Raw genomic sequence first — 21288 nt, 5'->3', positions numbered from 1 at the left:
CCAATAACCAGTGCTTATTAAATAAATAAATAAACAAATACAGATTGACTGAGGCCCACGGTAAGCTCAAGAAGGCTTGTGTTGTGGGTACTCAGACAACGATATATATATATAAATACTTATATACATAGAAAACATCCATGACTCAGGAACAAATATCTGTGCTCATCACACAAATAAATGCCCTTACCGGGATTCGAACCCGGGACCGCGAGAGTTCATACGTTTACCACTAATCGTGAGTATAGCAAAAGTATAAACTCGCAAAAACACTACGGACAATGAGTAGAAAGGTCAAATGTGAAGGCCAGACACACTTCAACTTATAACACACTTATCCGTATTGACCTTACATAGAGCGCGGGGTACGCGTGTTAGAAAAAGTTACTACAGGGGCCCATTTCTCAAAACTGAAAGTTAAAGTTACAAGCGGAAGTCTCTTTCCAACCTGTCATATTGTAAATTGTAACTTGTAGCTTCGAGAAATGGGTCTCTGAGGCTACAATATTGCCACATGATTACACTATCTCGTGGTATCACGGAGCACGGTGTGTGGTGCGCACGGGAGGTGTGGGTGGCGCCTACATCTGGCGGCAGGCGTGGCGCAGCTTGCGCTCCCAGGACTCCGCCTCGGCCCACGAGTGCCGCACGTCCCGGAACAGCTGGAATGTGATTAATGAATGTAGGACATTGTTCTTCACTTCTTTTCGATATGATAGCATCTGGCTGCTGAAGCTGGCGGTGTATTTTCTTAAGAGTAAAACAGTCAATTGTTCATTTGGAGTACGGTCACAGCTCGGCCGCGACATCGGTCTAAGCGCGACAGCGGTGAGCGGTGGCCATACATTGGAGCGAGACACGGCGATGGGACTTTTCGCTGTCGCGCTTAGACCGATGTCGTGGCCGGGCCGTCAGCATCAATGATATCGGATCTAACAATGCACCAAAAATATCTGATCATTCTGAATAACTAGTCTAAATATAGAGATAGACCCGATAGAGGATCGAGTATATATTGGGTTGGTAAGAAAGTAATGAGCGATCGATTGAATTTCACATAAAATTTTTGAGAGAGTTCTAGAATCTTCTATGGTCGAAAGTATATAAAGATATAAAGGGCGAGTCGCACAGTTTCTCGTCAGTCATTCACTAGCTGTCGCCGAGCTAATATAAGGAAGAAAATGGACGAATTAAAAGTGCATGTAAGGCATTGCTTACTATATGAATTTCAGTCTGGCCATTCAGCCGCCGAAGCAGTGCGTAATATATGTCAGCGTGTTGCTCCTGAAGTTGTGTCTGAGGCCACGACGAAACGATGGTTCCAGCGGTTTCGTAGTGGCGACTTTTCATTATCAGATCAACCTAAGTCTGGTCGACCGGTGAAGATTGATGTAGCCAAATTAAAAACCTTAATTGAAGGAGATCCGAGGCTAACGAGTCGTACTCTTGCTACCGAGTTAGGCTGCTCTCATGTCACCATAGAAACACATTTACACGAGTTGGGAAAAAACTACAAATACAGTGTTTGGATACCGCACAAACTTGATAGACATCAACTAAACCGCCGTGCCGATATCTGCATACAACTTCTGTCTTTTCGCCGCACATTCAACTGGTTCGACCATCTTATCACTGGAGATGAAAAATGGGTCTTATATATAAATCACACACGCAAACGTCAGTGGCTAGCTCCAAACGAAAAAGGAATCATAAGGCCTCTTACATCTTGACAGATGATTTAAGCAGCGTCTGAATGCGAGAGACAACGCCTCGCGTGACTATATAGACCTATCCGGGAGCGACATGCCCGTCCGCATTTCGTACACGTAAATTGAGGCCCCACCGCCGAGGAGAGAGTATCGCGACTGTGTCTTTTTGAACGCTTTACGGCTAAGTCTTGAAACCAGGTGTTGTCGTGGGTTTCTCTACCTTTTGCGACGATACTTCTCCACTCATTGCGGTTCGATGCAAGTTCGTCCCACGTGTTACAGTCGATGCCGAACGCAACCAAGTCACGCTTTATGCAATCCTTAAATCGTAGTATGGGTCGACCTACGCTACGCTAATTTAAACCAAAAAATCTGTCAGAATCGTCCACAGCATGCTAAAGTTTTTTTCTTACACGACAATGCTCGCCCACACATTGCAAAAGTGACTCGGCTAAAGCTATTGGAGCTAGGTTGGAAAGTGATACCTTATCCACCGTACTCTCCAGACTTGGCACCTACGGATTACGCATTGTTCAGATCGCTAAGCAATGCCTTGAATGAAAAAAAGTTCGATGATCAAGCCCATCTACGACAGTACATAGCCACAGTATAATAAAGAGTACTATCGTACAGTATGGCCACTTCCGCTCCCTGCTGAAAGTGCCGCCTACCCCCTCTCGGTTACCTCACAGTTACCGCCTGTCAAAAACGCGAACAGTCGACCTGTCATATGTCACTCATACAAGCATAGTACTCATTCACCTACACGAGCTTAGACTGTGTGCTAGGAACGCGCCTCTTTCATATATTTGATCGCCAGTGTCCGAGGTGTGACATAGCTGAGTTTTTTGAATCTAAACCTAAGAACTTCTTCGCCGATGCTATTCATTCTTTACCAGAACGATGGAGACAAGTAGTAGATAACGAAGGCCGTTATATTTTTGATAAATGATTAAAATAATAAATTAAATAAAAATTACAATATTGGTTATGATTCGCTCATTACTTTCTTACCAACCCAATACTTAGAGAAATACTGTCAAAGTAAAATGTGTAGTTACAGTGCATAGACTGCCATCTCTCGACACAAGATCAAAACTTTGGAACCTCCGTTTTGCCAATTTGGCCCATATAGTGAACATGATATGTGTTAAAATAGATAATTATTAATATTAGCGCCATGTAGCTGAGAATCTACAAGTTATAGTATACCTGCGACAGCCAGACTTCGTCCGCCAGCAGCTCGTTGAGTATGACGGTGGTGCCCTTGCTGGGGTTCTGCATGCGTTTCTCGACTGGCTAGCCTCCGCCACATGAGGAGCTGGTGCGGTATATAATGTATGAGGCGGTGTGTATACCTGCGACAGCCAGACTTCGTCCGCCAGCAGCTCGTTGAGTATGACGGTGGTGTCCTTGCTGGGGTTCTGCATGCGTTTCTCGACTGGCTAGCCTCCGCCACATGAGGAGCTGGTGCGGTATATAATGTATGAGGCGGTGTGTATACCTGCGACAGCCAGACTTCGTCCGCCAGCAGCTCGTTGAGTATGACGGTGGTGTCCTTGCTGGGGTTCTGCATGCGTTTCTCGACTGGCTAGCCTCCGCCACATGAGGAGCTGGTGCGGTATATAATGTATGAGGCGGTGTGTATACCTGCGACAGCCAGACTTCGTCCGCCAGCAGCTCGTTGAGTATGACGGTGGTGTCCTTGCTGGGGTTCTGCATGCGTTTCTCGACTGGCTAGCCTCCGCCACATGAGGAGCTGGTGCGGTATATAATGTATGAGGCGGTGTGTATACCTGCGACAGCCAGACTTCGTCCGCCAGCAGCTCGTTGAGTATGACGGTGGTGTCCTTGCTGGGGTTCTGCATGCGTTTCTCGACTGGCTAGCCTCCGCCACATGAGGAGCTGGTGCGGTATATAATGTATGAGGCGGTGTGTATACCTGCGACAGCCAGACTTCGTCCGCCAGCAGCTCGTTGAGTATGACGGTGGTGTCCTTGCTGGGGTTCTGCATGCGTTTCTCGACTGGCTAGCCTCCGCCACATGAGGAGCTGGTGCGGTATATAATGTATGAGGCGGTGTGTATACCTGCGACAGCCAGACTTCGTCCGCCAGCAGCTCGTTGAGTATGACGGTGGTGTCCTTGCTGGGGTTCTGCATGCGTTTCTCGACTGGCTAGCCTCCGCCACATGAGGAGCTGGTGCGGTATATAATGTATGAGGCGGTGTGTATACCTGCGACAGCCAGACTTCGTCCGCCAGCAGCTCGTTGAGTATGACGGTGGTGTCCTTGCTGGGGTTCTGCATGCGTTTCTCGACTGGCTAGCCTCCGCCACATGAGGAGCTGGTGCGGTATATAATGTATGAGGCGGTGTGTATACCTGCGACAGCCAGACTTCGTCCGCCAGCAGCTCGTTGAGTATGACGGTGGTGTCCTTGCTGGGGTTCTGCATGCGTTTCTCGACTGGCTAGCCTCCGCCACATGAGGAGCTGGTGCGGTATATAATGTATGAGGCGGTGTGTATACCTGCGACAGCCAGACTTCGTCCGCCAGCAGCTCGTTGAGTATGACGGTGGTGTCCTTGCTGGGGTTCTGCATGCGTTTCTCGACTGGCTAGCCTCCGCCACATGAGGAGCTGGTGCGGTATATAATGTATGAGGCGGTGTGTATACCTGCGACAGCCAGACTTCGTCCGCCAGCAGCTCGTTGAGTATGACGGTGGTGTCCTTGCTGGGGTTCTGCATGCGTTTCTCGACTGGCTAGCCTCCGCCACATGAGGAGCTGGTGCGGTATATAATGTATGAGGCGGTGTGTATACCTGCGACAGCCAGACTTCGTCCGCCAGCAGCTCGTTGAGTATGACGGTGGTGTCCTTGCTGGGGTTCTGCATGCGTTTCTCGACTGGCTAGCCTCCGCCACATGAGGAGCTGGTGCGGTATATAATGTATGAGGCGGTGTGTATACCTGCGACAGCCAGACTTCGTCCGCCAGCAGCTCGTTGAGTATGACGGTGGTGTCCTTGCTGGGGTTCTGCATGCGTTTCTCGACTGGCTAGCCTCCGCCACATGAGGAGCTGGTGCGGTATATAATGTATGAGGCGGTGTGTATACCTGCGACAGCCAGACTTCGTCCGCCAGCAGCTCGTTGAGTATGACGGTGGTGTCCTTGCTGGGGTTCTGCATGCGTTTCTCGACTGGCTAGCCTCCGCCACATGAGGAGCTGGTGCGGTATATAATGTATGAGGCGGTGTGTATACCTGCGACAGCCAGACTTCGTCCGCCAGCAGCTCGTTGAGTATGACGGTGGTGTCCTTGCTGGGGTTCTGCATGCGTTTCTCGACTGGCTAGCCTCCGCCACATGAGGAGCTGGTGCGGTATATAATGTATGAGGCGGTGTGTATACCTGCGACAGCCAGACTTCGCCAGCAGCCAGCAGCTCGTTGAGTATGACGGTGGTGTCCTTGCTGGGGTTCTGCATGCGTTTCTCGACTGGCTAGCCTCCGCCACATGAGGAGCTGGTGCGGTATATAATGTATGAGGCGGTGTGTATACCTGCGACAGCCAGACTTCGTCCGCCAGCAGCTCGTTGAGTATGACGGTGGTGTCCTTGCTGGGGTTCTGCATGCGTTTCTCGGCGACCCGCTTGCTGCACTCCGCGTACATGAGGTACTTCTGGTGCGATATCCGCGAGTATAGCTGCACGCGGCCGCAGCACGTCGCGCATACGAGGAATTCCTGTAGTAGGTATTATAGGTTTGATTAAAGTAGTTTTCTTGTCATAAAAATCAACAGCATTTCGTAAGGGACATCTCAAGGAACGCACTAAATGTGTAAAACTCGAGAATGAATGCCAATGCTGTCATGAAGATAAAATTCACTTCTTTGGTATTAGAAAAATATATCATATTCCTTATAGGACGTTCTCCTGGAGTGTCTCATAAAGGCAAATTATAGTTTCGAGCGAAGTGAAGTCATGTTGTGGCAAGCACGCAGTGTTTTTGCTGCGATTGTGTTTAATATTTTTGACTAAGTTTGTTTCACACTCGCGGCATATCGTTGCGCGCTCGCCTCACTGATGTAATTCGCCATATGTGATAGCGCCCTAAGGGTTTTCTCAAACGTATCAACGTGGAATCGGCTCTAGTCGACTAAAAATCGCTTGTTAGTATCAAGACGCTCAGGGCCTTAACGGCTCTGCCACGACAATGGTCTAAGCGCGACAGCGGTGAGCGGCGGGCATACATTGGAGCGAGATACAGTGATGGGACTTTTCATTCGCACTTATGGCTGCCGTTCACCGCTGCCGCGCTTAGACCAATGTAGTTGGACCGTAACACATTTGCGATTTGCGAGCGAGATGAAATCAAGCGAGTGCGTCACGATATCCGTTGCAACAGTGTTTTAATCTTCGGACGGTACTATTATTATTGCTTGTTCATATGGCCACATCCGTAGATAAGAAACTACAACAAATATCTACTTAAATTAAAGTTTGTAGAAATGACATTTTCTGACGAATATACAGCATGACGTCTTAACTCTAGACGCGGCGATTCGGTGCTCACTCGCGGCGACCTCGTTGCGCATTCGTGGCGAACTCGCTGCGCGTTCGCTTCGCTTTCAACTCGCTCGCAAATCTCGTGCGATAAGACCCTAAGTGTGTTTTGACATTATCCGATCCGATATCGGATGTCGGACCGATATCCCATACATCGCAGGCGCCATCTTGGATTTTTTCTATTGAAATCCTTCCGACATCCGATATCGGATCGGATAATGTGAAAACGGCCTTATGCGTCGTCGCCGCCGAACGCAGTCAAGACAGGCACGCGCACGCGCACGCGCTCCTAGCGCCGCAGACGGCGTACCTTCTCGTAGGCGAGGCGGGCGTCGGGCTGCACGGGCTCGAGCGTGGCGGGGTTGTAGGGCTGCCCGTACAGCAGCAGGCGCGCCACGGCCGCGCGCGCGCAGGCGCGGCACGCCCCCGCGCCGCCCGCCACGCTCAGCCCGGGCCACGTGCCCAGCGCCGAGTCCAGCGCGCGCCCGCCGCTAGTACCCCCACCCCCGCTCCGCTAGACACCCGCGACCGCATCGTCTCCGTCACCTCGTCCACCGTCTTCACGTTCGACAGGAAGTACTCGTCTGGAAGGACAAGCGAGATTTGTATGTGTGCATATGTTATTTAATAAGCGGACGGGCAGTTAAAAAACTGATATAGCCTGTATCTAGTAATATTTCTAAGTCAGTGTGGCAGTTTCGAAGTTGGAAATTCATTAAGCGCATTTTCTTCGCGTTAAAGAGCATACCGTTGACGCGGAACCATGTGTTGCGTCGTAACATTGGTCAGTTTTAGTGTTAGTGTTTCGGTATCCTCGGCGTTGACTATTGCAAGTATCATCCGCATAGGCTACGTACTCGGCATCGAAGCGGGCAGCCGTGACATCGTCCACCAGAAATAAAAATAAATAATTCCCAATCGTCGATCCTTGCGGGACGACACACTCTCCTGTGGTATCCAGACTGAATTTGGAATTAACCCTTAAATGCATGGTAATATTTATATGCATCATCAAAGAGGATCGAGTATTAAAGAGCGTTACTGTCAAAGCAAAATGTGTAATCACAGTGCATAGACTGCCATCTCTCCACACAGGCTTAAAACTTTTGAACCTCAGTTTTGACAATTTGGCCCATATTCTGAGCTTGATATGTTTTAAAATGTCAAATTTTAATATTAGCGCCATCTAGCTGAGCCTACCCCAAAGGTGTAACGCCATCTAGGTCACCACTGCTTTATCTATATGGTACTGAGGTACGTTTTTTTCTTAGACTTTATCCGTCTAGATGGAGTTATATAGGTCTTTGGCATCATACAATTGATGGCCTGTAGCTCAATATGTAGCTATCCAAAATCACATTTATAGCTTAATTATTATTCAGTATTTATTATTATTTAATAAATAATTTAAAAAAATATATGATTTATTATTTAAGGATAATGATGAAATAGCGGAAAAGTGTGAAAAAACAGGATGAAGGCGATTTTTAGTATGTGATTTAGGCAGTTTTTTTCGGAGTTAGTAATTAGTTTATGTTTAAACATTAGGGTGGTCCAAAAAAAAATTTTTTTTATTGTTTGAGCTCCACATGGTTATTTCTACACGAAAACTTATTAAAATCATGTCAACCAATTTTGAGAACAATCAGACTTTATTTAGAGGTCGCTCAAAATAAAGCAATAATGCCATACTGAAATGTATGAAATGAACTTGACTAAAGAAAAAATCTTACATGGAGGTATTTTAATGGTTTAATTATATTTTTCCCTATTTCATTAGAGCTAAATAAAACATGAACCGGGCAGTTTGCAATGTTTTTATTATTTCGGTTTTTATTTTATTATAGGAGATATCCAATTTTAAATGTATCTTGAGCGACCTGTAAATAATGAGCAAATGGGTTAAAATTTGGTACATAAACTACTAATTCATAATAGAACAAAGGGAACCATGTGGAGAAAGAATTAGTCATATTTATTTTTCTTCTATACAAATGTGGACCACCCTATTAAACATTTTATCATGGGGGGTTCACAAATAACCCTTTCTAATAGTAGTCAAACTTTACAAATAAAACTTACCAATAATTATATATTTATATGTTTTGGCCTATTTAACACTGATTCTAACACTCTCTCTGGCTTCTAACACTGATTTAGTATTAAAATCGGTATTAAATATTTTTTTTTATTATTTTTCCTAGAGTCAGAAAACCATTATCTATCAGCAATATCAGCATATATTAATATCTCGTTAAAAGAAAAATTCATGCATTTAAGGGTTAAGGTCGTTGGTGCGCTGTGTTGGTGTTGATTTTAGAAATGACGCGAGTAACTTGTGAAAATTACCCCCGTTTCCGTAGCACCACATTTTTTGTAGGAGGAGCTGGTGATCCACCATGTCGAAGGCACCCGACAGGTCGCAGAAAACGGCTGCGGCACAGTATAAGGATATATCAGTAGTTAATCTCCGGCAGCGGCGGCGCGGTCGTTACTACTGCGCAAGGTCACGCAGGGTTGTACCTGTGCTACTGTCCTACTCGTAGTAACTGTGTATGGCGCTATGCTAGTACCAACGCTCTTTCTACCTTTTTATCTAATAAAGATTCAAGTACGTATTTGTTTCTTAAATACTGACGAAATCATATTTACATAAAATGTTTGAATAGATGTTTGCACAATATTTAAGTAGGTACCAAACTTTCGAGCTAGATAGATCGCAGCATCTACCTAAATGTCGTTACAGATAAATCCTTATTGATTTTAATGTGTCATTCTAGCTTTAAATCTCACTTTTACGCCATTTACGTAAGCAATAATGTACCTGGGTGATTCTAAGTTAAGAGGTAATACGTTGTATGGAGAAACGGCGCGAACTTTTTTGTTGTTTTTTACCTATTTGTTTATTTGTATTAGTTAAAACTGCCAATTTGAAGTGTTTACAAAGAGGACCAGTCAATTTATTTGTTTTATCGTGTTTTATCAGCGACCAGGGGAAATACTCAGTCCAGGGGAGATACTGTTGCACAGGGGAGGATACTTTGTGAGCAGGGAAGAGACAGTTGTATGAAAAATTTAGTTTTATTTTTTAAGAATTAACTCTATTTATTGTTTTTATTATAATTATTGATTATTTATACTCAGACTTTACATTTCATAACATTCTTACAGCAAGAAAAGTGATAATTCCTTAATGAGTTGTCTTATTTTTCACTTCTCCATATTATCCATTAAAACAAAAATAATTTTAATGTACAATCAATAGGCAACAAGTAAACAAAAACCTATCCTATTAATATCAGTATTAAACCTTTTTATTAAACAGCTTCACGAAAATTTCATATGAAGTTGAATGTGAATGTGTCCTCTTTTCTTAATAGTTGCGTTTTTCTGGAAAGAAAACCTTCTATCGTAAAGCTAAAATAAAAATAGGTACAACGCTAAACAAAGGTTAAGAGAAAACGGAAATAAAAATAATCAAAACTAGTGCAAAAGTATCTCCCCTGGCTTTTTTGATACGCCAGGGGAGATACATTTTTGATGAAAATCAAAAATAGCTGTAAAAGTGTTTCTCGTACGCAATTCATAAATAAACGTAACAATATATTCAACATTTACAGTGGATATTGTTATATATATTAGTATTTAAACAAATGATTGTGAAATAAAAGTGACCAGAGGAAAGACTGCATTCACTCAACATTTCTGTACCCAGCGAGTGCCGTGGCCGAAATAATCAACAAAACGGATGCATAGTTGCCTTACGCGCCTCTTGACGGTAACTTCACATAACACCCTGTGTATTAGAGGACAGAACCTCCACAGATTAACAAATTAAACCGACTTTTGAACGAAAACTAAAAAGCCAGGGGACGAGACACGAAACACGTAGGACAAAGTTTGGAGTTCATAATTGTTGTTAAATACAGTAATATAAGAAATTCCACTCATAAAATACTGTTCCTTAGTTATTTATGTTTGTAAAATTAAGGCTATTAAAATAATAAGTGAATTTTAACAAAGTCATAATTACTTGTTGACAAATAAATTCGGTTGGGGGACAGGCCAGGGGAGAGACATTTTTCCTACATTAGAGCTGATTGTGACTAATTTATATGAATTTCTGTAATAATTTTGAGTGCCCAGGTAGAAAACATTTAGTTTTATAAAATAAATATGTTATTATGAAGTATTATCTTGAAAAAATATATTTTTTTGTCAGTGCCGTCGAAAGTACCTCTTAACTTAGAATCACCCACCTAACACTGCAAAAATATAACAACCACTTACTTTTCTGGGTGTCTAGGAATTCTAAAGAATGACATTTCCGCATTTTGAGAACTTTCCATACACCCATAAACACTACAGTAACGAAAATATGTCTTCGGTGCTGACGTCATTTTCTCCCGAACTCAACACGTCAACACAGCGCGCAAACGCGGCCCCGACTGTTCAGCCCAATAATCACCAGTTTCGCATGTTTTCGCCGCATGCGAGGGGTGGGAGGGGGACACACCGCGCGGCGTGAAGTTTGTAAGAAGAGTTATTACTGGTTTTATACTGTGGCTGCGGCTTATGAGAGTAATCATAGCCGATTTTTTTTTATAGTGAGAAGAAGACCTAATCCACGGTAATTTTACAGCATGAGACGTAAATAAAATATTAATAACACAGTAAAGTTAAATCCCGACGTCTTGCCGGAGCAATTTTAAAACTAAAGTTTGCATTATTCTTACGCTTCGAATTACACACAGATGTTCATCACACTTGCAATATAAAAATATCTAAGGGGGCGTCCATTAATCACGTCATACGTTATTGACTTATTTTAAAACCCCAATGGTGATATTTTTAGGACTCATTTCTAATCTCACGAAAAGATTAAACTGCTGAAATAGAACATATAAGTCCATAAAATCCTTACCTTGTTCCTGAAAGATTTCCGTCAAAAAATTGGGGTCTAACGCGTGTGATATTAAAGTTTGTATATAAACTTCGAAGTTCTCCTGGTACATCTGAGTTTCCAGCATCCTTTTCTCTATGAAGTTGCAGTCGTCGAATTGTAGTTCGCTCCTCACTAGCTCTACTATCGTTTCCAAATGGGATTGAGACCTAACTTTAACGGACACTTGGGTGTACAGCTTTTTATTTTCGGGGTTCCATGCCGCATACTGTAAGATAAGAAAAAATTTCATATACATAAAAAAAAAAGTGTGTGGAGTCCCTCCGCGTGGAAGAAGTGAAACTTCCTAATGTGGAAATGAAAATAGGAAGGGGTATTTCAAAATTCGAGTTGGCAACACTGAGCGTTAAACGTAACCAGACAGGCAAAATGGTCGCGCGATACATGATAAAACATCAGGTCGTCCCTATCGCACTATTCGTAAGTTCGATAGGGATAGCCAGATGTTTTATCATTTATGGCGCGACCATTCTTGCCTGCCAGGTCATAAAATCGAGTTTTTATTTCGATGTTCTTTACCTTGTAGCTAAGAGAATGCATGGATAGACAGTTACAGTTAATTAATCAGTATCGCCATCTATGTGCTTGCCAAATAATTGGTGTAGTGACATTTAAAGGAGCATAAACTCATTTTGATTTTTCCGGAGTTCGTCTTTTTCTGAGACTATGAACATCTTTGCCTTGTACTAATAACTAAATGTATGATTTATTAACTTTTAGATTAGGAAGTGTTCACTGGTCACATGGCACGCCTGGTCAATGGACACATATCGTCACTACTATGAAAAAATCTCGTATGTTTTTGTGTCAATGTAAAGACAAATGTAGTAACTATGTATGAGTATGGGCTGCATATGGAATTACTGCGTTTTTACTTTGAGTAGGAGAGTCAGATACGAGATTTTTTCAAAGTACTGACGATATGGCACTCAAAGTAATAGTGCCAAACATGGAAAATGAAGTATTGCAATAATACTCACCGTAGAAATGTTCCGGTATAAAACTTTGCCATTCTCCTCAAAGGGCTCGTATTTCTGCAGCAGCGTCTTGCCGTCGACTCTCCAGATGGACGGCCACATTTCGTTTAACTCGCTCTTAATTGCCACAAACTCTCCCGACTACAAACAAAACATATTAAGTTATTTCACATAAAATTAAGTATTATTAAAGCTAGAGAAAATTTTGTAGATCCACTAGGTACTAAGTTTTCTGAAGTTTTCGTGGCTACCTATAGCCCCTATAGGGGTCATCTATAAACCAGTCACGTCACACGAATGATTTTTTGCCCTCCGCTCCGTCGTCGTCACTTATTTTGCAAATCTACACTTAGAAATTATTGACTGAAAACAGCGAATCCGAAATCAGTTATATCCATTTAACTTTTTTTAAACATCACAGGCTTTTGCGTCCATTGCAGACGATTTACACATTGCTGCTTTGACAACGGGTTTGATGACTGTGGAGGCCGATTCGCGAGCGGCACGACCTACCACATTTTTGGCAGAGAAAACTCAGACCACCTGAGGTTCTAGTCTCGGTTTGCTTTCTGCGACTTTTTGTAATAAAATTATCATAATTCAAACAATACGATTGGCGGCATTTATCAAAAGGCGGTGGGTGCGTGACACCAATAGAGCGAGTGGTCGACAAAACAATTGGTATGATCATGAATTTACAGATATAGTATTTTAAGTTTCGTAAAGTAATTTAGGAAGTCATTATTTTATTTTATTTATTTATTTATTTAATAGTTTAAACTTATATTGACCGGGATGGGATATAGATCGTGATTACCTTTTTGATTTTTGTTGAGCTCCCGATATTTCGACGCAGTTGCATGCATCATGATCAAAAGGTAATCACGGTCAATATCATCATCATCGACCTTCAAGTCTCTAACAGACTATTCAAGCAGTGTCAGGTGGGGCGACGTTTTTCGTGGCTGTGTAAGCCAATACGGGAGCGGCAAACACGACCACAACTCTGGCAGGTGTAGTGTATCCGTGGTGAAGAAGTATAGCGCTGATAACGCTTGGCTCGCTTACTTGCGAGTGCCGCAAACCAAACAGTGGTCGACATTGTCGTAGATTGTACGTCCATCAAACACCAATTTGCGCCGAACGGTCAATATAAGTCTAATGAAAATAACCGTGAATCATTCAAAACTCTTAACAGTTTAAAGTTAATATTTTAACACTTAGATTATAATCGATTTTGAAATGTGACGTCACGAAATTTAGAACCCCTCCCAACCCCTTAACACACTTCGTCGACCTCCTCCCTCCCCCTAAACGTGTGGGGTGACGTAATTTGTGGATGGCCCCATAGGTATATAATAGATAACTGGGCAATATTAGGCGCCTTATTATTTAAAAGTAGGTGATCCAATCGTACCTGATAGGGCATTTCCTCAATCTGGCCGGGCCTGGAGCTGTCGACCTGTCCGGAGCCGAGCTGCTGATGCGATTTAATGTGATGCAACTTCCGGCTCGCGTTGCTCTCGTTGTCCGCCCCATACCCGTAGCCCAAGTTTGTGCTGTGCGCCACTAAAATATCATTTTATAAATGAGTCGATTTTAATCACTTCGTAAAATAAATAAATTATATTCCAATATCATTACCTTTTTGCGCATTAAACTTCGATATTAATTTAATTAGACACGCGATATTGAATGCGGTCAATAATTAAAATGAACGTATCCAATTAGATTTGGTTGTATAAATGTACTAAAGGAGGGAGGGTGGGGATATGGATTGCCAGATGACACGAGAGCCGTGTCATCTTAGTGGTAACATGTACATCGCTAGGCTAGTTCACAATCAGGGCTTAGCTAGTATTTATAAATGAGTTGGCAGTTGTTATCCTAGTTTACAATAGTAATGTACATGTTATCCCTATTCGGCGAAGAGAGGGGTGCTACCAGGAATAATTAGACACTAAAATTATTTACACATCATAGTATTATACTCGTGTTTATTTTATGTTTTCTTCTATTATACAAAAGTATTTACATAATAATTGAGAATTGTGCATAAACAAATAACAATTAAATAGAAATACAAAAACTTAGTTCAGGACATGGCCTTCTAATACATTATCTGCACTTATTTATAGCTGTCGTCTATTATGCAATTCATTTCATTCTTATAATAAAATCACTTTCAGCTAACAGCAAAGAATATGCATACACTATTTGTAAGTACCAACTAAAGTCAAATACTTTAAAATACAATACATTGTTTATTATTATAATATATACAACAGACACCCACTGGTATTAATTCCATAAAAAAATATACGACGAATTTGGAATTATTAATGGTAGCACCCCTTCAGTAGCGAGTATGACAAGAGTCACAATTCTACAATTTACAATAAAATGGCACTAATTATGTGTCATTAACAACATTCGAGTGAAATCTTGTTACAGACTAACCCTAAAATATCGACCTCTACTAAGATACACGCAATCACTTTATAGAAAATATATACAATTTTAATACTCATAGATTTCATCTAATAAAAATTTATAGTACGTATCACAGTTAAAATGTAACAAGTTTTCACGAGATCCCACCAGATCGGCGGTTAGCTTGCTCCTGTCATACAAGCTTCAGGGCTAGCTCTTCACCATCGCGCTCTACTTCTCAAGTGGAAATCTAGTAAATTGAACGCACCTTCGTCGGGCTGGTGTTGGTAATAGTATTGGTGCTGCGGCGCGGCCTGCAGCGCGGCCACGGGCGGCGGCGCGGGCGCTCTCGGCTTCTGGACTGCGGCTGCGACTGCGACGGCGGCTGCGGCTGCGGCGCCACCACGGCCGCCGGCGGCTTGCTCGCCGCGCGCGCCTTCTTGCCCTTGTCGCTGAGCGGCGTGCTCGGCACGTTCAGCACCGGCTTGTTCAGCCGCCGCGCCTCCTCCTCCGCGTCGTACCCGACCTCTTCGCTACCGTCATATTTGCGCTTTCTGTCCTTGTTTATGTAATACCGGGGATCGTCTAGTTCGATCCCCTTCGCTTGCGAGCCGAGGAGATTCGCCGAGGCGCCCTGCAGCTGGCTCGCGGCCATCAGGCCCGCCGAGCTCATGCTCGGCGCCGTCATCGCCGGGTTGCCGAGGGCCATTGCCGAGTTTATTACGTTCGCTCCCATGGCGCCGTTCGAACTCTGCGCGTTTCCGTCGCATTTCACGTGGTCATTGTAAATTTTATTATTCGTATTATTCGTGGTGGTGCGCGACCACGTGGACTTTCTGGCGCCTCTGCCGGCCGGCGGTGGAGAGGTATCACGCTCTCCTTGTAAAAATTTCAAATAAGAAGCCATGAAACCTGATCCGGGGCCCGTGACTGGCACATTGAATTTTTTTTCCATTATTTTTGAAGTAGCGTCTTGTGAAGTGCTGTTTAGATTCTGCTGCTGAGAAGAGGGTGCTACCGAAGACGCATTTCCCCGTTGTTCTGCAAGGAAACCAAGTTCTTCTTCTATATTAGGCACTACCACCTTAGGCTGTTCCTCTTCACGAGTTTCGGGTGTTGAAAAAGATGACGAGGAAGCCGAAGGTGGAGTCTCACTAAATGACGACAGCGGTGTTAACTCCACAGATGACTGGAAATCGGGATGAGGACCTAAGTGGAAAGGAGGGAAATAGGTGAGTGCATGGCCGTGCTGCATGGCGAGGGCTTGGTGTTGGTTGAAGTTGGTGGCGTGAAGTGTGGCTTGGGAACCGAAGGCGGAAGTGCCAGGAAACATTTTAGGTGGAGGTGGTGGTAGATTCCATCTTTCAAAGTCAAAGTAGGTACCATTTTGTTGTTGACTACTGGTAGAGCTGTGAGCGGGCGGAGGGATCCTATTGGCTAGATAGTCTGCCATCACCGCGTTCGAGATATCGTTCATATTATGTGAAACCGGTTTTTCTGTACTTTTTCTACGAGGCGTGACTTTTGTTGGAGCACTAACTGGTGGTTGGCTCTTACTGGATTTGACATCTTGTAATTGACAACTTTGTTGTAAACTCTGTAAATTTTTTACTATGCTCATGGGATCGCCACGACAGCTAGATAAATCTTGTAGTGCTACATTAGTGCCATCAAAATAATTGTGTTGTTTTTCAGCTAAATTTAACGTCCTAAGTGACGTAGACTGAGATAAGATTCTTCATTATGAGTATTATTACTTTCAGATAATCCATTATTGGTGTAATTATTACTGTTACTACTACTAGAATATTTCCTGGACGCCTGACGGTCGCTGTCCCAACAGGTCTGTCCTTGCGTTGAACTTTGATTGGAAGACCTTTCATAGCGATTCTCCGAATAGGTTTTACTTTGCTCTATACCTAAGGCTCTAGTTATAACAGAAGGATAAGCTACCTGACTATTCTGAGACGAAGGCCTAGAGACGGACGCATCCAGCGGAGAGCGAGGCGCCGTACTATTGACCTTACTGTAATGATCCCCATGCTGTTGGGGCGAGTTAGTGGAGTTCATGGGACTATGATACATAGGATATGCCGGACTAGATCCATGACCTATGGGAGACGTTTGAGCAGTCGCCTGCAGAGGACTAGGTCTCCTGGGAGCAGCCACGTTACAATCTGGCCCATTTTGTGAACTACTACTGGAATATCCCGTATCTGTACTTGAACTGCTCTTAGCTCGGACATGATAATCAGATTCAACATTATTTCCACTTTGATAATGCCTAAAGCTTGAAGTTTGAGTTGAGGGATACTGAGAACTACCAATTCTATTTGATTTTGAAGAGGTAGTACCACTACTACTACTATAATTGAGCCTGCCCGGAGCATCCATTATAGAGTAACTTATAGGAGACGATTGGGGCTGAAGCTTATCACTAGATTCACAACTTTTCCTTTGTTCACTACTTAACTCAGGGTATATTTTACTTTGTGCTTTAGTCTGTACTTGTGGCGCTTTAGTAGTGGGAGACACAAAACTGCTGGCACTACTGGATGACTGTCTCGGAGACTTCTCACTACTGGAATTCTTAGGTGATTGTGAGTTGTAAATGGAAGAAGAGGTCCTGGAAGTGGAGCTGGAAGAGGAGCGGAAGTCCTTGCTAGGAGAGGAGGAGGAGGAGGTCACTGTGGGAGCTGACACAATACATGATTGTTGTGAATGGGTAGTTGAACTTGCAGAACCTGAATAAGACTTACTTCCGGCATAGTCCTGCTGTGACGAAAGTTGTCCACTCTTTGCACTGCTCGAACTATATGCGCTATCAGTCTGACTTCCGAATGTTGAAGGCGATTGAAAAAATGTTGATGAAGACGTTGAAGAAGCTGGCTGCTTAGACGCAGTTGCCGGGGAACCTGACCTATTGCTTTGTTTACCGGCACTGGAAATCTGAGAGTTAAGGTGGTTATTGAGGGTTTGGGCAGCAGCAAAATGTGCATTAAAATTATCATAAGTTGTAGACGCCTTTGTTGTTGCTGGACTTGGTGATGAGGGCACTACACTCTCATGGGGTAATATTCCAAATGGACTCGGTAGTTGGTTGTTCCCTTGCCAACTTAATCCACCAGCTCCACCTGGTGTTGATGACTGGTCAAAGAAGGAAGCTGTCCCTTGTGCAGCTAGTGTCTGATGAGAATAATTTTCTCTTAATGAGGAAAGTTCAGATTCAACTGAGGATTGTTTCGATGCAACTGCCGCCTGAGCTTGAGCAATCACTTGCCGGTGTTGAGCTTGTAGTGAAGAACTATAGTGTGCAGGTTTCGGGTTGGCATGATGAAATAGTGGTGAAAACACTGCATCATACCCTACCGCAGGCGGGGATAGAAATCCTCCAGGGTTGAAGGGTGAGGCTGTCGAAGAACCTAATTGCCCTGCCAAAGAGGCTGTTGTGTGCGCTGCTTGTAATAACAATTGGCTGGTTGTGGAGGGTACTGACTGGCCGCCTAGACCTGAACCACCACTTGTGAGGTGGTGATGAAAGTCCCCACTCGCAGCACCAGCCTGAACCCCTGCTAATCGATTGTACGAAGCATATGCTGACCATGGTCCTACTGGATCCATTACCACCTCCGTGATGTTATGTTAAGTGTCAATGTATGTAATATGTCAGTAGATGTCCACACTTTCATCCATAGTTTGTAGCACACGTCAATGTATTCTTACAAACACTAATTTGCAGCACTTGATCTCATGATGTCAATTCAATCTTCACATAAACAAAACCCCTGAAAAGAAAAAAAAAACATTCGTGCATTCAAACAATATTAAATACAAATGATTTCAAGTAGTTCCTATTGGAATAAATATCTGAATCTTGTTACTGTTTTGACAATCATGGTAAATTCGGGAAATCAAAAACCAAAACGATTAGCATCAAGTTGTGAAATAAAAATAATCTGCCGCTACGCCGCGGAAGCGTCAATATGTTCGAACAATAGAAAAGAGGTTTTACAAAAGGCCATGAATGAGTGTGAATATGTGTTAAGAAACATACCATCGCCTTAGTTTTCTGCATACATTTATCAATGTGCTTTCGGAGGACGCTCACACAACAGATAACATCATAAATATGGCCTCGAGTGCTCGTTGCGACGGGTTTTGGTCTATTGTGTAGAATCACTTGGATTTTTCAATGCTTACAATTGTTCACTTTGCAAATTCCACTTTGTATATATTCATCCTCCTTATGTATAACAATAACAACGTTTCAGATTACCAATTACTTTATTTACAACTAGAAATAAGACAACGTTTCGCCTTTCACATTAATCGCCGCCATTTTACTTGTGAACGAACGTCGAACAACCGCACAACAAGCTACACAGCGCCATCTACAATATAACCTCAAGATGGAACAAAAGTTTTTACTTGTTTTACTATCTATTCTAATAAATATTCAAGGAACTAAAATAATTTTATACAAATTGGAATAATGTACGTTCACAGGTTAGCTTGCTGGTTCATATAAATATTGATAACAATTAAAAGACAAGTTTGAATTGCAAATCAATATTTTTAAATAACAATTATATTGGCGCCACTTCCGTTTGTTTCTGCGTTTCGATTTTGCATTTGGACAATAAAAAGTAATCAATATGTACTCAGTTTACATGAGGCAATTTTAAGGCCTGCACAGACGAGGCAGGCATTACAAATCAAGATCAGAAATTAGTATTTTTCATATGATGTAAAGCGTCCATACGTAAATTTTGCTACTTATGTAAAAATAATACTGTTTGATCGACTCAACACGTGCCGCGTCATGTGGCGTCACGTTTTAATAGTTTCTAAAGCTCCCTATTCACGGGACGATATATCTGTACGATCCGCCGCAACCGATTAATCGAAACGACCGATCGACAGTGTATGTCAACATCAAGTCAACATCGTTAAGGATTTTCTTGATCGCATACAATATCGCAAATCGCTACAAAATTTACGTTATAAACGATCGATCGCTTCGTGTGTGGCTGGCGCTTTCGATACGGTCGATCGTTCACATCACATATCTGTCCGATCGATTGGAGCGATGAATCGTATCGTGAATGTGGGGCTTAAAGGCATTTACAAACTGGCGTACCCACGGCGTACCGTGTGGTACAGTTCCGGTTGTTCAATCGAGTGGAAGGTGGTTTATCGTGCGACCGCTAATACATGGCTCACGGACTAATCCCCACCAAAGTCATCAGGTCATCACCAAGTAAATAAAAAAACCGGCCAAGTGCGAGTTGGACTCGCCCACCGAGGGTTCCGTACAAACTTTCTTTCAAACTACCTAGTAAAAATAATCTCATATTTTCATATAACTCTAATGACTTGACTAGAAGACAAAAGTATAGGCACTAATGAGTATTATTGTGTATAGCGCCATCTCCCGGTCAATTTGCTAACTAATTTGCGCGACCTGGTTTTTCAGGGATAATTCTTTATAATGTTAACCGATTTAAACAGTTTTAACTTTATTGGACAGAAGATGGTTTACGTAACATCTCGTATTAATTTGAAGTACGATATGCATCCGCATGGGTGGGTAAATTGAAAGTAAAAATCTGAAAAGTTTTTTGTGAATAAAAAAAAAAGTATTCAAAATACAAACACGATTATATTTTTCCTGTAATATTTAGCATAAAACCAATGTTTACTAAAATTTTCATACTTTTTCGTTGGTAAACTTCGGAGATAAGGGGGGGGGGGGACGGTATTTTTTTTTACATTTTCCTTCAAAATTCATTTTTTTTCCACAACAAAAAAATTATAAAAATAGCTTATTTACGTTCAATTTGACCTCTTTCCAACGATACCCCACTTGACCTAGTAACTTGAAATTTACAGTTTGCCCCCCTTTCATTTTGGCCATTTTCTACAATTAAAATTAATATATTTAAAAAAATTATACTTTCTGTTTGTAGAGGTTTACAATGTTCACAACTATTCCAAATTTCAAGTTGATAGCATTAGTAGTTCTCGAGATATTTAGGAATGTGACAGACGGACAGACAGACGGACAGAGTCGCACCATAAGGGTTCCTGTTGTACCTTTTTGGTACGGAACCCTAAAAATAGCAAGAATCCAAAAATATCTTATTTCTCTCCCGTGAGTGCTTAAAAACATATTTTTTTCTCATTTTTACTTAGCGCGGCCTGTTGATGACCTTGGACCTTGGACCGTCCCGGTAAAAGTTCTAACATATGCCTGCACCGCACGAAAATATTTATTTATTTCCCGCTCTCACTTACGAGAAATAATCCAAGGTGCAGTTTTTTCACGTAAGTGAGAGCAAGAAAAGAATAACTCTTTCTCGCACCCACTTACAGGATAGTATGTTAATGACCTTGGTGCGGTACGGTTATGTGGTAGCACTATAAGTTTTTTCGGTTCCGTGCAGGTCAGCAATGATTAGGGTTTTATTGCCGGTAAGGTTGCCAGAGCTCAGCGAGGGGAAGCAAAGAGCATGTAATACTTCTGCAGTTCCGGGCGTCCAGAGGCTACTGTGACTACTTACCATCGACGTCGTAGTACTCAGTGAAAAGTCCATCAGTAACCTTTATATTAACATTAAGGGTAGGTATGTTTTATTATTGAAGTTTA

General features: G+C 42.8%; 1 protein-coding gene across 1 annotated transcript; it reads right to left on the bottom strand.

The window, feature by feature from the left end:
* Nucleotides 1-443: 443 nt before the first annotated feature.
* LOC125228635 lies at nt 444-19002 on the bottom strand. The gene is made up of 11 exons (XM_048133291.1): nt 18694-19002; nt 17399-18424; nt 14908-15680; nt 13624-13775; nt 13292-13364; nt 12210-12347; nt 11191-11437; nt 6796-6850; nt 6577-6757; nt 5261-5443; nt 444-662 (listed from the first exon to the last, which is right to left on the bottom strand). The coding sequence occupies exons 2-11, from the start codon at nt 18258-18260 to the stop codon at nt 582-584; spliced, it is 2745 nt and encodes a 914-aa protein (XP_047989248.1). The 5' UTR covers nt 18261-18424; nt 18694-19002; the 3' UTR covers nt 444-581.
* Nucleotides 19003-21288: the final 2286 nt, after the last annotated feature.

This window comes from Leguminivora glycinivorella, chromosome 8 (assembly GCF_023078275.1).
Source record: "Leguminivora glycinivorella isolate SPB_JAAS2020 chromosome 8, LegGlyc_1.1, whole genome shotgun sequence".
Taxonomy (NCBI): domain Eukaryota; kingdom Metazoa; phylum Arthropoda; class Insecta; order Lepidoptera; family Tortricidae; genus Leguminivora; species Leguminivora glycinivorella.
The sequence above is the reverse complement of the archived record's forward strand: the minus strand, read 5'-3'. Positions and strand labels throughout refer to the sequence as shown.

Excerpts from the sequence above, each read along its gene's own strand:
- LOC125228635 (XM_048133291.1), bottom strand. The coding sequence starts at position 18,260 with ATGGATCCAGTAGGACCATGGTCAGCATATGCTTCGTACAATCGATTA. Across the intron at positions 6,758-6,795 it reads GAGGTGACGGAGACGATGCG|CGGCGGGCGCGCGCTGGACT; the intron begins GTCGCGGGTGTC and ends TGGGGGTACTAG. Across the intron at positions 5,444-6,576 it reads CCCGCCTCGCCTACGAGAAG|GAATTCCTCGTATGCGCGAC; the intron begins GTACGCCGTCTG and ends TACCTACTACAG.